Genomic DNA, 14,534 nt, shown 5'->3' on the forward strand with positions numbered 1-14,534 from the left:
GGTATGTTTTGAACATTACAAAGAGTCTCAACTGAAGGCAATGTGCACTTACGTGTTAATTCATACGTCGTTAATGCAGAGCTGCTGTTCACTGTCTTGAAGCTGCTTTGGGCTATTCAGGGTAAGCAAAGCAGAAAGCTTGTTACAGTGCAAGGAAATAGTTATTGCAAATGATGTACAGCAGAGACAGAGGCAAATGAGGCAGCACACCCATACACAGTTTAAGCTTTAGGAATATACCTTGAAGGGCAATAAAATCACATCACTCTCTCGTAACACATCGAGAGCATCTCGCCCACATGGGGCTGTTTCATTTCCTCCTCAAACAGAGAACTCACAAATACACAACACAAAGATGTTCTGGCTTTTAGATTAAATAGAACAAATGAGTAAAAATGAAATGATTTCTAGGGGCGAAAGCTCTCAGTGGTGCGTTACATCCTGATTTTTCGAGATGCAAAATTCAAAACCTGAAGAGCTGCAGAGTGCTGAGCTGGAAGGTGGACCACAAAGTGAACACTTACATCAGGGCAGGACCTGTTTCTTTAAGCGTGAATTTGATTTCCCACAGTTTCACTGAAAGAATTCAAGATTCCTGCTGTGAGTGAATTGTAATAATATGCTAAGCTGTGCAAAACTGTGGGTCAGTGAGCAACAGAGGTGTTCTAAGGTGAGAAGTATGAGGAGAAAGAGGGACATTTATCTTAAAATACATTTGTCTCCACCCCTTGCTCTCTCTGTCTCTTGACTCCCTGGAGAGGTACAGCTTGTTTTTTCTCCTCTACAGTAATTAGGAATATAGCTGCAGGGCCAGACAAGAAGAGGGAAAAGACAAAACTGGTTGGTTTCACAGGCTCCCCATCTTGTGAGAGCATCCAAATTCATGATTTCATAATGTACACTGTCAGTCATTCAGTTTTTGTCTGAGAAAAACCCTTCTGCATTCCTACACCTTTGAGAGCTTTACATCTCTGTCCTGGTTCAAGCTGCTCAGTCTGAGAAGTCTCATTAGCTCTGACCACGTAAGTGAGGTCAGAGTCAGGGGCTCACTTTATATTTAAAGCACCCACTTATCCACACCCACATTAAAATTCACTCCTGCTTTTGTAGAAATCACTTCTATAGGTTCAGGAAAGCATGGCAAATGATATAAGATATTAAAATAGTCTCACTGAACTCTATTCTGCTGCTCTTGGAGTATTATCTTATTCTGAATATTCCAGTGACATTGAAGAGGACAAAAGCTGGTCCCTACATGAGCACATCTCATTGCTGGACTTTATTTCTCAAGCTACTGAGTGTTCACATGTCTGCCTCACATCATCTTATTCTGCCTATTCTTCCCTCTGATTTCCTTTCTACCCTTTATCTAAAAAGCCTTTTCATTTTTTTCTATTATTCCTTTCCCTCTCCACCTTCTTTCCATGTGAGCCATAAATCCCAGTGTCTAAAATGGAAAGCAGGCACCAAAAATTCTTGCTCATCTTTGCTATTTTCTTCTAAAATGTGGACAAGCACTTTGAAATTATAAAAATTCTATTTTAAAATTCTCCTCAGGTGTTTTCCTCATACTATAAAAAGAGAAACAAAACGTCAATTATAAAAACTATTGAAAAAAACCAGCAAGAAAGGAAAAAGTTGCCAGCTGAGGAAAATGAAGTGTCTCTCGTTTGAAGGCAGAACAAAGTGTACCAGGGTAATTATGAAGTGGAGGTAGGGGAAGCAGGAAATCAGAGGGTACGTGGGGGACAGACCATCAATTCCAGCGTGCTGCAGAGATCAGCACAGACCATTCCAATGCTGATCACACTCAAGTCACTCGCATTTTTCAGCATCTTCAGGCTGATTGTGTAAAACCTGAATTATTCCCAGCTCTCTTAGACTGACATTTTATTTCCATGGGGAGAGAGAGGGGTGTGCAGTGTAATGATGTAATGACAGATTACCACTGTGGGATATTTTAGGCTTACGTGTGAGCTCTGCTCTCAGGGCTGAGGGGTTCTGGATGGTTCTGGATTCTGTCCCAGCTCCGGTGTCGTAGTCCAGCTCACGGTAGTAGATGCGGTATCCCAGCAGGAGCCCGTTCACGCTCTCCACCCTGGGGGGCTGCAAAACACCCAGGTGAAGAACAGGTGGGTCAGGATGGGCTTGGCAACACACCCAGCACCGGGGCAGCGGCTCTGCATGGCAATTATTGCCAACACAGCCAGCTGGGATTGCCTGAGCTTGTCTGCCCTTGCTGCTGAACCAAACTGTGGTGTTTGACCCCACAGACACTTTTGGCTGCCTGTGTGCAGCAGGTGGGTTCTTGGGGACAAGTCCAGGTGTGCAGGAGCTCTGGTGGTGCTGGGATGGAGCCTCCTCCATGCAGGGACCACTCCTCAGGTTTACCTCTGGGGGAGAAGCTTTAGGGCAATGGGGAAGGAAAGGTGTGGGTTCTGATGGAGGGTTTGGATCCAGAGCTTTATTCTGGCCTCTGAACCCACAGCAGCTCCAGCAGAACTCCTGACCCCGTGGCTGCTGCTCCTTTAACCCCGGGAGAGGGCAGGGAAGGGGCAGGGAGCCACCAGCCAGGCACAGGAGGGGAGGTCTCAAGGGACAAAGGACACCTGGATGGCCCAGTGCCCCCGGGGGTAGAGGGCATCCTTTGAATCTGCCAATCACTGACACCCTTCTGGAACTCCAGGATTGACAGACAGTGCTGGGAGGGGTCAGGGAGGGAGAGGAGAGGTGACTGACACATCTGGGAGGGAATTTTCAAGGGAGGGACCCGGGTTCTGAGGTAAACCCTGAAATCACAACACAACAGCTCTGTGCTCTGCTGAAAACACACATCAATAACGCACTGGGCTGGAGGTTGTGTGGTCTGAAAAGCACAATTAAAGGCAACTTTGAGGATTTTGCTCAGATGTGGCCATTGCAAAAGGTTCTTGACTGAAAAATCCACACAATGAACCAAGCTCCTTTCCTTCTTGGTCCACAGAAACCTGGGTGGGATGAAAAGTAAAAATGAGCACTCCCTGGAAATGCAGGTTGCCTTCCACCAACACTGGAACAGCCAAACAGTGTTTCCCTGCTTCCAAAAGGAAATAAATTATTTTGTCACAGACAGAATTTCTCTCTTTTCCTTGGGGACTGATCACAAGACAGTCTTCATTTGGCATTATTTTACTGAAAGACTGATGATCAAATAAAAAGGAAAATAAAAAGGAATAATAAAAATTGCTCTGGCTTTGATTAGGAAGACAAAACTAGGTCTAATGAAAACCTCCTACAGTCATTTAGAGAGAAGTTAGAGTGTGATGGGCTCTGGTGTGGGCACAGAGGAGGACCAAGGGCTCCTCCATAACAGCTCAAAGCAGTTTGGCACATGCAGCCATGGGATGGCTCAAATATGGTTTTTTTTTTTCTTTCAGCATCATGTTAGGAGATGCTCAAAGAAAAAACAACTCAGCAACGCTTCTCCAGCAGCCCCTCACATCCTTCTTCAGCTACAGACACACAGCTGGCACACTGGAAAGGAGATTTGTATCTGGGTGGCTTGCTTAGGTAGAGACAAGCAAAGGGATTCCTCATGTTTTGGAGAAAAAATTACTTTCCTGAGTCTAATGCAGGATAAGAGCTGCAGAGAAGAGATGCCTTGAGCCATTTATCTTCTAAAGATTCTTTAACTGAAATTTAAGGGGCTGAAAGTATAAATGAAAAGGGTTTTAATGATAATCTTGCCGTTAATCCAGAAAAATCCCTACCAGCCTTGAGAAGTTTACTAAGGAAAAGCATTATGTAAAAATTAACTGCTGGTGTGAAACACTGTCACAATAGAAGGTAATGCCCCATGCAATTTTAATGAAAAAATAAGGACATCTTGACAGAAATGAGGAAGATCTTTGGTAATTCTGCTTCCAGAAATGACATGAATTTTCCATTACTCCATTACAATGGCAAGAAGAGGGAGAGAACTGCCCTGTCTCAGTGCCAAGGACCTTACCTTGGGTGAGGGCTGAAGGAATTAAGTAGAAAGACTGCAATTTATGGAAATCAAAAAAAGGAAATCACATGAAGCAGAGTATGAGGAAACTACACCTGCTCCTGCACAGAGCCTGCTGAAAGCAACCCAAACCCTCCCAAGATTCCACTTGCTCTGCCTGGGGAGAGATCTCTTCTCCATCATTTCATGCCCATCATTGTGCTCCATCCTCTGGCAAAGCTCTGACCACCTTTCACTGTTATTTGGGATCTGAGTAGAGAGTGAAGCTGTGGATACAGGATTGTAAGGGACCTCAAGGATCATCAGGGCTGGGAGCTCCCCATGCAGAACCCCACCTGCTGAAAGCTTCTTTCACAGACAGAACAACCTCCTGAAACCAGATCAGAACAACCAACCAGAAACAAAGCTGATTCTTCAGCCTCCCAATAATCCTGATGGAAGCTGTTCCCAGCCTCACCACTCAGGCAGTTAGAAACATTCATTTAATTTCCATTCTAAATAATTCATAGCCAGTTTCTAACCATTTGTTCCTGTGCTAACATTGCCTTTTGGGTTAAATTGTTCTTCTCCCTGTGGGGTGTTTACTCCTGTGATGTATTTTAGAAAGGGCAATCATATTCCCTCTACGACTGCATTTTACAAGGCAAATAAATCAAGCTCTTGTACAACAGCCTTTCCTAGTCTCAGGCTGAGAGCCCCTTGTCCAAGGGACTAAGAAAATAGACCAAATAAAGTGCCAGGTTCCTCTAGGGCTGCCCTGTGATGTCACTGCTCATGGACCAGCTGAACATTCGACTGTGCAAGGAGATGAGGTGGGGTTACTGGAAATTATCAGTATCTCTCTCCTGGTATTTTCTTTTTTCTTTTCAGTCTTCTGAATTTTTGTTTTCTGTATTACACTGAAGTTACTTTAGCCCTGATGGTGTCCTTGCAGAGAAGGGCTCCACAGCACAGCAGTGTCTTCCCCTACCTATGACTTTTTCTATTTTAATTACTAATAAACTTTTTTTTTAATTTAGGAGAAAAAAAACCAAAACCTGAAGTGGAATATCCTGCATAACTCTAAAAGAAAACCCTGCTGAAGATGAGGAGGAGACTGTGACTCCCTGCTCTGCCATGTAACTGCCTTACAAGTGAAGCTTAATTTCTCCTTGTGACCCAACACTGATGCTCCTGTTTCTTATAAAACAATATATAAAAAGAAAACATTGCTTTCTTATGCTATCCTGTGATTCTCCACTCCATTTTTTCCTTCCTTGAGATTTAGGACAGGAAAGCTCAGAAAATAAATAGCTTGCAAACTGTCTCTCTTTTTGCCATGGAAATGATGATTCTTTCCTGGAAAGGGTACTCTGCTAAAAGGTCAGGTCTTCCCCCTCCTCTCTGTCCTCTGTGGACAAAACTCTGCTTTTGATGTAATGGATTATTTAGGATTTTGTAGAAAGGCCTGGGGGATCTGCTGAAATAGGTAAAATGGTTATGAGTGGCAGCCCATAATGTTGTACAGAAGTAAGAGAAACATCTTTGTGCTGTTTCTAAAGAGAAATAAATAAATAAAGACTGAAATGTAAGTTTGAGTAATTGTTATCTCTAAGGTAGAAGCAGAACAGTACATGATCCTGATGTTAAGTGTAACATCCTCCAGAACATTTGAAATAACCCTGCATTATTGATACAACAGACCTCACTGGAAATTACTTATTTTCTTCCTCCTTTAAATTTAGAAATAATGGACTGATTGGACCAAGCAGCTGAAAGCCCAGATAGTGCATCGAGAATTTGTTTTGTGAATTATTAACACAGCTCAAAGTTAAAAATTTAGCTTTGCTTGGAAATCCACTCTCCCATTTAGCTTGACTGCTGTTTTCAGTTTACATTATTTCTTAGACACTGCTGTGAAACTTCCTCTTAATTGGAGGCTATTGTGGGACTTCAAGATTTTTGTTTATTTGAAAAATATAGTACGGTTGAATTACCAGGACCTATTAATATACATGTGGTAATGACATATAATCGCCCACAACTCCCTTGAGATGGCTCTGGCACAACAACCCCATTTCACTTTCATGAAATGAAAAGCATCCAATTACCTAAACAACCACCTATTTCACATTAACTACACACCAGTAATCAGTCAGCTGGGGGAACGTTTATTTCTGTGGTCCATCGTGCCTCACATCCTCTTTGTCCTCTCTTTCTGCTCCTTTTTCCCTTTTGCTGGGGGATCTTGTTGTAGGTGGGGAGGTAAATATGCATCTCTCCAAAATTCCTCTGGTAAAAATGCTCAGCATTTCTCCTATTTGCTCAACATGCTGTAAGCAATGCTGCTGCTCAGGATTCTCCTGTGTGAGCTGGGGCCAGGCACCCAGCAGCACAGCCAGGCAGATTTTCAAGTGCTGCTGCACACCAATAAACACACCCTCATCCATATATTTTTTCTTCCAAAAATGCAAGTAGTCCCATCTGTACTGTAAATGCATATGTACATTTTTCACTATAATGCAATCTGTCCAAAGTCATCCTTATGATGTTTGGGGGGCATTGTCTGGGGAGCAGGGTGGGCAGAGGCTCTCCAGGATGGGTTATGGATAATGTGCCCACTGGGGTCCCTCTATTAATGCCCACTCTGCAAAAAGAAACCTCATGCACTGGATCACAAAATGTTCCTGCATCTCCCAGGAGGCCAGGACTGAGAGATAAAGGAAGGCAGAGGAAATGCCAATAAAAAATGCAGACTTGACACAAATACTTCCCCATCCAACCCGGAGAGACTGCAGAGAGCTCAAACTTCCTTTCTTTTCTCTGAAGAAACTCAATGTTTCCCTCTCAAAGAGTCAAGAGGGCATGTGGAGCTCCTCAGAGGTATGAATGGGATCTCAGGCACTGATCTCAGGCTTCTGATCATTCCAGCAGCAGGAGGAGGCTGTGCACAACATGTGCTTTTGATTACCTGATCTTACCAACACCATCTCCGTGGAGTATTTTCTGTGTAAAGATGCACATCCATGGAGAGCAATGAAAGGGCAGAAGAATCTGACAAGAAACAATCTTGGACATGGCTACAGGCACTCCTTTACCAGTGCCCCAGTGGGGCACAAAGTAAAAGCAACTGACAGGAATCGCCATTCATCACTAAAATTTATGCTAGATCAGGCAAATAAGGAAGTAGCTGCAGTCCTTCAATGTTAGTACAATGCTTCCAGCTCAAGAAAATGTCCCTGGCAATGTACCCTTAAATTCAACAAGTTAAAGCAACCAAAAAATTGTTCACAGGAACATCAGAATTTTTCATTTTACCTACCTGCCACTGCACAAGGACAGAGGAAGTCGTGTGGGGAGTTACTAACACAGAGCTGGGTGGTTCATCTGGAACTAAACAAGAGAAAAAGGAAACAAAAGCAGTTTCAGCAAGAGGGTGGAAAAGGGACAGCTTTTCTTTCATTCATCAAGTTCTTTTTCTTCACTGCTGAAGGAAATCTAGCCCAGCTCCTTCATGGTGGGTCCCAAAAGCAGCATGGTGGATGTGGATGCTGGAGCCCAGGGAGAAGCCAGGCACTCCTCTTACATCCCCTGCTCTACCTGGGGCCTTGGCAGCTTGAGCAGAGCAAGAAGAGCCCAGGGCATAAACCTGGAGGAAGCTGCAGCAGCCAGCTGCTCACAGACCCCCAGATACCCATCTGTGAGGAACTTCACCCAGCCGTGTGCTGGCTCCAAAGGGTGAGAAAACTGCTCCCACATTTTTCAGGAGATTTTTTTCCCACCTTTTGGGCAAGCCCACGTTGAATTTAGGAGTGTGTGTCACATAACCACACATTATTTTAGCCAGGACAGCTTGATTTACCACAGATTAACCCTTTCCCTGCCCATGGCATTCCCAGACACTCCACAGCAGCTCAAAGACACCAAGCAAAGGCTTATCAGGAGCTCACAGCCCTCCACAGTGCAATGCTCAAGTGGCAGCACTGGGGCTGCTCAGCAGAATAAATGCTCAGTTTGTTGAGGAGGTGAGAAGCTTTCACAGTTTTTTCCCAGCTGTATTGTGAGGAGGCCAAACACAACTCTGGATCCACTGTAGCTAAATTCAAAGAGAACTTAAAATGAAATTTTAAATTCCAAAACAGCGAGTCAGTGCTGCCTCATTAGCACCAGTTACAGCCTGCACTGACCCTGCTGCTGCTGTGCAGGAAGGTGGAGAGTCAGGATGCCTTTAAGGGGCTGCTTAGCACATTGGTCAGGTATTAAATGGGTTCCTGTTTAACATCCCACATCCCTGAGCTCTGTCCTCTCTCTGGTCTTCTGGTTTCAAGATCATATGTTCCCTGGCAAAATGGCTTCCTATTTTTATAGGTCAGTGTCATTTCTAACTCATCACTCCTTGCTCTGTAGGAAATAATTCCTAGCACCACACATATATATAGATATGAAGATATACAACCATAAAATCTTTAAGAATCATTGGAAAAGACCTCTAAAACCATCAAGTCCAACAATAAATCAGCACTTCCAAGCCCACTACTAACTCATGTCCCCAAGTGCCACATGTCCATGGCTTTCAAATCCCTCCAGGGATGGGGACTCCACCACTGCCCTAGGCAGCGTTTGCCAGTGCTTGAGCAACCTTACAGTGAAGGAATTTTCCCTAATATTCAATCTAAGCTTCCCCTGGTGCAACCAGGCCATTTCCTTATGTCCTACCACTTCTTACTTGGGAGAAGAGATTGCCCCCCACCTCATAGCACCCACATGTATATATTTATCCATGTATGTATCCCAGGATTGCCCAATTTCCCAGGGTAAAAGCACATACTGATGCTTTTCCTACTTGGCAGAGTTCCCTTCTCCATTCAAGACATCAGAGCTACTTCTGCATTCAGGCATCGACTTTATACAATCAAGGAATTAGAAGCTGATCTCTAAGGCTAAAAATAAAAGCCTTGTCAATGTCATTCACAGTTTATTAGTCCTGATCTGCAGGATTAAATGCTCATGTTTCCAGGAGCTTCATACTCTTTCTTACTTATACCTCAGCAATTTTGCCATTCTGCAGACTGATGTGGATTGTGAGGGGAAAACAATTGAAGAAACTTCTTCAAATGTATGCAGGGCTCTACATTTATTTTTAATGCTCTCTTGTAAATTATTCAATTTCTGCAAAGATAATGGTTAGTGCAGAGTTTGGAAGCCAATCATACAAAGTTTAAATCCATTTTGAGACTCCTGAAAGTATGATTCATTATCAGAGGGCACAGCAGGACACTTAAAGGCTGCCTGTTAATTCAGCCATATCTCATTGCTACCTGTGTCAACTTCCTGTGGACAAAACTGCATTGGCTGTTGGTTTTCACTCCAGCCTCCATGGAGAACACCCTGCAGGAGCTCTGGGCAGCCCCCAGTGTGCCTCTCCTCCTCCTCCCTTACCATCCTGCAGGGTGGTGACCGCCTCTGTCTCCGCGCTGAAGTCGCTGTCCCCGATGTCATTGGTGGCCTTCACTCGCAGCTTGTAGGAGGTGAACGGGTTCAAGCTGTGGAGTGGGGAAAACAAGGCTGAAAAGGGGATGAAATCTCCCTCCCTCATCACAACTTGCCTTCACAGAGAACTCCACTGCCCATCAGAGTCACTGAGCAGTTTGTCTCCTGTCCCCATCGCCTCTTCTCTGCAGTCTCTCCCGTCTCCCACCCCTGCTGCCATCAGCACCTTCCCAGATGTCCCCTGCCCTGAGTTCCCAGACACAATCATTTATTGCTGAATAAATGAGACCACCAGAACACACACCTGAGGCTGCAGCTCATGGAGCAGCCCACGACTGGGGCTTGCTATCTGAGTTCTGCATGGCTGTGCAGAGCCTGGCTTTCCAGGTGCTTTGCTGAGATATCCTCCAACGCCATCTGGGTCAGCCCGTCCTCCGAGCACGGATGGGCAGGACAGGTGGGGAGGAGGCAGCAGACATGCCCAGGGTCAGCCAGGGCCCAGCAGGCTCTGGAATTCAGAGTGCCAGCTCCTGACTAATCCCTTACACCACACCACTTGATCAGTGCATTTTGCTCCTGCTGAATCCCAAATTAATGCCATTACTTGGATTATTTAATAAAGACGGTGACAACAGGTTCCCTGCAGCTCTTTTATCTATGTGGGGCTTTAAGATATGCAAAGAGTGATTTCCAGCTGACATAACCTTGCAAAGATGATTCTGCCTTGGCTTGGCAGGGGAGGTGAAGGGGAGGCTGCCTTTGGAGTTGCAGGCAGAGGTTTGAAATGCAGAGCTGTAACTTAGAGGGGATTTCACTAATTAATTAGTAGTGTCTAACCATCCTCTGGCAGATGGAACACTGACTACAAACCCAAGTTACTTGTAAGGAATGATTAAACATCAAGGATAATGCATTCTGATGGGCAGCACTCTTACATCCATGACTCTTCTGGACTTCCACAGGAAAGTGCTTTCAGCAAGGGGGAGAAGAAATCTCTTTCAGTAGTGCCACCCTATCGGGACAGAATCACTTACCTAAAGCAACTTGATTAATGTAAACCATCCTTTTTATCTTTTGTTTTCAGTCATGCCAATGTCAAGTGTAAGTGACATAGATGGTTTTCTTGTTTTTGCAGGTTTTGACTGGAAAGATACTGGCACACAACCAGTCAGCTGCCATATACCACAGCCACTAATGCTTTTAATAACAGACCCAAAAATCTGTATCTGAATGCTCGGAATACCTGATTCTAAAGCCTAAAGCTCACAGCCCTTTAGAAATAATCTGATTTGTACTGGCTCGTCAACAGAGGAAATGGACAGCAAAACAAGTACCTGCTCGTAGACATTCAATTACTTCTGCTGATGTTACAAGGACTTTAATTACACCAGTATTGCAGAGGATATAATGAAGCCTGAATAACAAAGTTTAAACATTCTGATGCTATCTATAAACTTCAGTATGGAAAATACAGATAAAAATGGTTCTCATTTCATCTGGAAAAGCTTATGTAGAGATAATTGCAATGCAGCATTCGGAGTGGATTTTAACATCAGTCACTACTGAAAGGATTTTTAACTAGTTGTATTTTACAGAGCACTGTGTAGCTACATATGATTTAGCCTGAGTAGTGTTATCTGTGGTGTTGAGCTTCCAGGAAAGGCTTCAAAAAGATGCACTGCAGTCCAACTTTAATTAGATTTATTGCATGACCTTCAGCAAATCTCTCAACTGCTGTTCATAACACCACCTCTAAAATGGGAGCAGTGGCCTCACTTAACCTCTCTCCCCCAAAAAGAACATGAAGCTGAGTGATGCTTGGTTTGGTTTCCTAACTAGTGGGAAAGGATGGGAATTTCTGTGCCAGCCTGGGAGCACGTGGTACCTTTCGATAAGGCAGGATGTGGCCTCGTGGCTGATGGAGGAGGAGTAGGTTTGCCAGTCCCCGTGTGGCAGCTCCCGCACTTGCACGGTGAAATATCGGATTGGAGACGATCCATCGCTGCCAGGGACCCAGGTCAGCACCAGGCTCCGGGAGGACACGTCAGCCTGGGGGGTCATCACCTGCCTGGGAGGCGCTGGTCGCTCTGCAATCAAACCATAATTTAGCTGCTTTGAGAGGAAATTCAAAACAATGTAAAATGAGACAGCCTGCTCAGATTTTCACAGTGGTAAAGCCACAGGGAATTGAAATTTTGGATTTGCCACATGAAGTATACAACCATCCCATTCCTTAACCTTCTACTGCAAGGGGGAGCAGTAAAACTGATTCTTATCTCCCTGCATCAAAGGTCACTGCAGGATATAAACCTTCCTCACAGTGGACCTCAAACTTGGCGGAGTCTTGACCCAGCAGGTTAAAGAAGAATCATCAGGACTGGCAGCCAAGCAAAGCAAGGCAATCTTAAATGAAACTCAGCTGTGCTTCTGGCTGCAACTGCTCTTTTGACAGAATCTGAGCATAAATCAGCTCCCTTTTTAACCTGTTCTTACTCCTTGGTACCAGGAACTCTGTTCTCTCTGTGCTATGCAGCATCCTCTTCCCCCTGCTGAGGCATGAGGAAGAGGAAGGGGTGAGCTGGAACAGGTAGTTGTGTGGCAGAGTCCAAGCACACGCAGCTGATGCTGAATTCCTGAACCAGGAGGCATCAGCAGCTCCTGGTGCTGCTGCTTCCAAACCCCAGCCTGGAACCGGCACAGAGCTGGGGCTGGAGCACCTGCTGCAGGTCCCTCCAGATCTCCCCAACTCTTCCCTTCATACCCACTAACCTTGAACCTGCAAAGTCAAACCAGCCAGTGCTGAGGGAGATCTCTCTAGGGTAATTACCCTCACACCTCTGGGATGAGCAGGGAATGGCAATGCAGGTGTAAGCATGCCAGCCACCAACTGTTTCATTACAGATCTCCTTTCCCGTCACCGCATCTCCGCACTCCATCGATTTCAATAGAGAAACTCTATAGAGTGAGGAATAATTGTTTAATTGTTTATCATGAAGATTATTGATTCTGATTAAAATGTGTGGCATGTTATAAAGCAGAAATTGATTGGAGACACCGCAGTGACTTGCTTTTGAGAAGCAATTCAATTCAACTTCATCAGCACTTGTTTCCATAAACACACCTCTGCCTGCCTGATTCCTCACAGCTCCGTACGGCCAGCGCTTCATTTCCCTGCCACCCCCTACAACCACTTCCTGCATGTTTTGGCATTTCTCTGCAGCCTGCTCTCGCTGACATCAGTGCCCAAAGACTTGTAAGCTATTAGCTGGAGGAAGCCCTGGGTGCCAGCAGCCTGCGAGCAGCAGCACGACGCGAAAGGTCAGTGCCTTACACTGACAGGCAGAGACAGGGACGTGGGGTTATTCCATGCCAGGGAGGGAGAGTCATGCAGGGATTTTATACATTCTGCTGATAAGCTCTGCACTTTTGGGCAGGTCAGATCTTGCAGTCAAGTCTCCCATGATTTGGCTTCCTTCTGCTGTTAATGGGAGATCTTAAAATCTCCCCTGTTGCAGGATATACTCCCTGACTGTTTGTACAAACCCATTAGTATAAAGAGTTTATTTATGGGAGTTTAGCCACAAGCAAATGCAAAGGTGAGACTGTCAGTGCAGGCTTGAAAGGCCACATGACTCCATAGACTACTTTTAATTTCTTGCTACATTTCAGTTTTTTTGACTCAGTTCTGCCCTGATCACCAGCGTTGACTATTCTGAAGTGTGGATTCAAAGCACTGCAGTAGAGGCTCTGGAGAATACAGCCACAGTATAACTGGGGATCTATAAATCACAGGCATCGCTGCAAAATGTAAAGATTTATACTGGGATTAACCAAGGAATTTACAAAGGCAAGAGTGACTAATTTTGTTAATTTTCAAGAGAATTTTTGTGTCTGTCTACCTTAGTATCAAGGTCTATGAGGATATTAAATACATCTTTATTACCAGGAATTAGCTATCTTTTCATTCTAGAATATTTATTGTAATGTATACACATTTCAGTTAATTTCTTGTTTTCTAGCTAAATAGCTGCACTGGATAAATTTCATTATCATCCCCTTTTATAATTCCTGCTGATGTGAGAAAACACATCGTTGTCCTTATACTTTATATGGGGTCATTAAACTTGTTCCCAAGCACGTAGAGACCCAGCAGAGCTGTCCATCAAAAAGAGAAAGGGATCATGTTAAGCTGTGATTAGGGTACTGAAGATAACCCCAAAGCATTGATAGCAACAAGGGGTCACTGTTCCCACAGTGGAGCTGGGAGTTCTGCCTTGAGCTGTTGTGCATCCTCGTGCACAGTCTGGGGAATCTCAGCACATTTTATTGAGCAGGAGAGGCTCTGAGCTTTGAGAATTCACATTTTTTGGCATGGTGGGTTTTTTTTTGGAAGCCTCTACATGTCAGGCTTTGAACCTCCCTTTGACAGCAATCAGAGCGGGGTGGGAGAAACTTTGAGCTGATAAATCTCTTTGATGGACAGTACCTTTAGAAGAGGCACTTCCAATTTCCTAATACATCTCCAGAGGTTCTTTCTCTGAGGACTGCTCTGTTATGCACTGGGAAGGCTGCACATGACCTGCAGAGCTTTGCCAGAGGGAATTTTAAACCCAACCAAACAGGCCAGGAGTACCTGAAATGCACTTCACAGGCTCTTGCTGTTGGTAGCTGAACATCAACTTCCTCTCTTCTTAAAAGTGTTAAAAGAAAAATAATGAGGAAGACATTGCTGGCAAATACAATGGGAGATCCTTACTCTTGCAATAAATGATATGCAAGGTGTAGAAAGGACTTTAAACAAATGATTGCTTATCAGGAATATTTTAGGAATTAAAAGCACATGTCCTTGGTTGCATTGTAGTGCACCAAGAGCAGGCCCACAAGCACATGCAGAAATTCTAACAACAGATGAAAGATGTCTGTGGAGGTCTGGTGTGGTGACCTGCTGGAGTATGCTCTTCTCTGAACTGTGACTTTTATAAGGCATGGAAGTTGTATGGTTCTAGTTTTTGAGGGAGAATTTTGCTTAAAAATGTCAATATCCAGACATAGCACAAAACCCAGTGATGCTGGTAGA

General features: G+C 44.5%; 1 protein-coding gene across 1 annotated transcript in view; it reads right to left on the bottom strand.

Moving 5' to 3' along the window:
- The window catches only part of SDK1 (sidekick cell adhesion molecule 1), a 385,562-nt gene that overhangs the window by 50,027 nt on the left and 321,001 nt on the right, over positions 1-14,534 (bottom strand). The window contains exons 30-33 of the mRNA XM_084216867.1: positions 11,343-11,544; positions 9,407-9,510; positions 7,290-7,360; positions 1,971-2,106 (exon numbers count right to left, since the gene is read on the bottom strand). Of these exons, the coding sequence (XP_084072993.1) occupies positions 1,971-2,106; positions 7,290-7,360; positions 9,407-9,510; positions 11,343-11,544 (513 nt within the window). The remainder of the gene's footprint in view (positions 1-1,970; positions 2,107-7,289; positions 7,361-9,406; positions 9,511-11,342; positions 11,545-14,534) is intronic.

Source organism: Fringilla coelebs, assembly GCF_963513975.1.
Source record: "Fringilla coelebs genome assembly, chromosome: 16".
NCBI classification, from domain to species: Eukaryota; Metazoa; Chordata; class Aves; order Passeriformes; family Fringillidae; genus Fringilla; species Fringilla coelebs.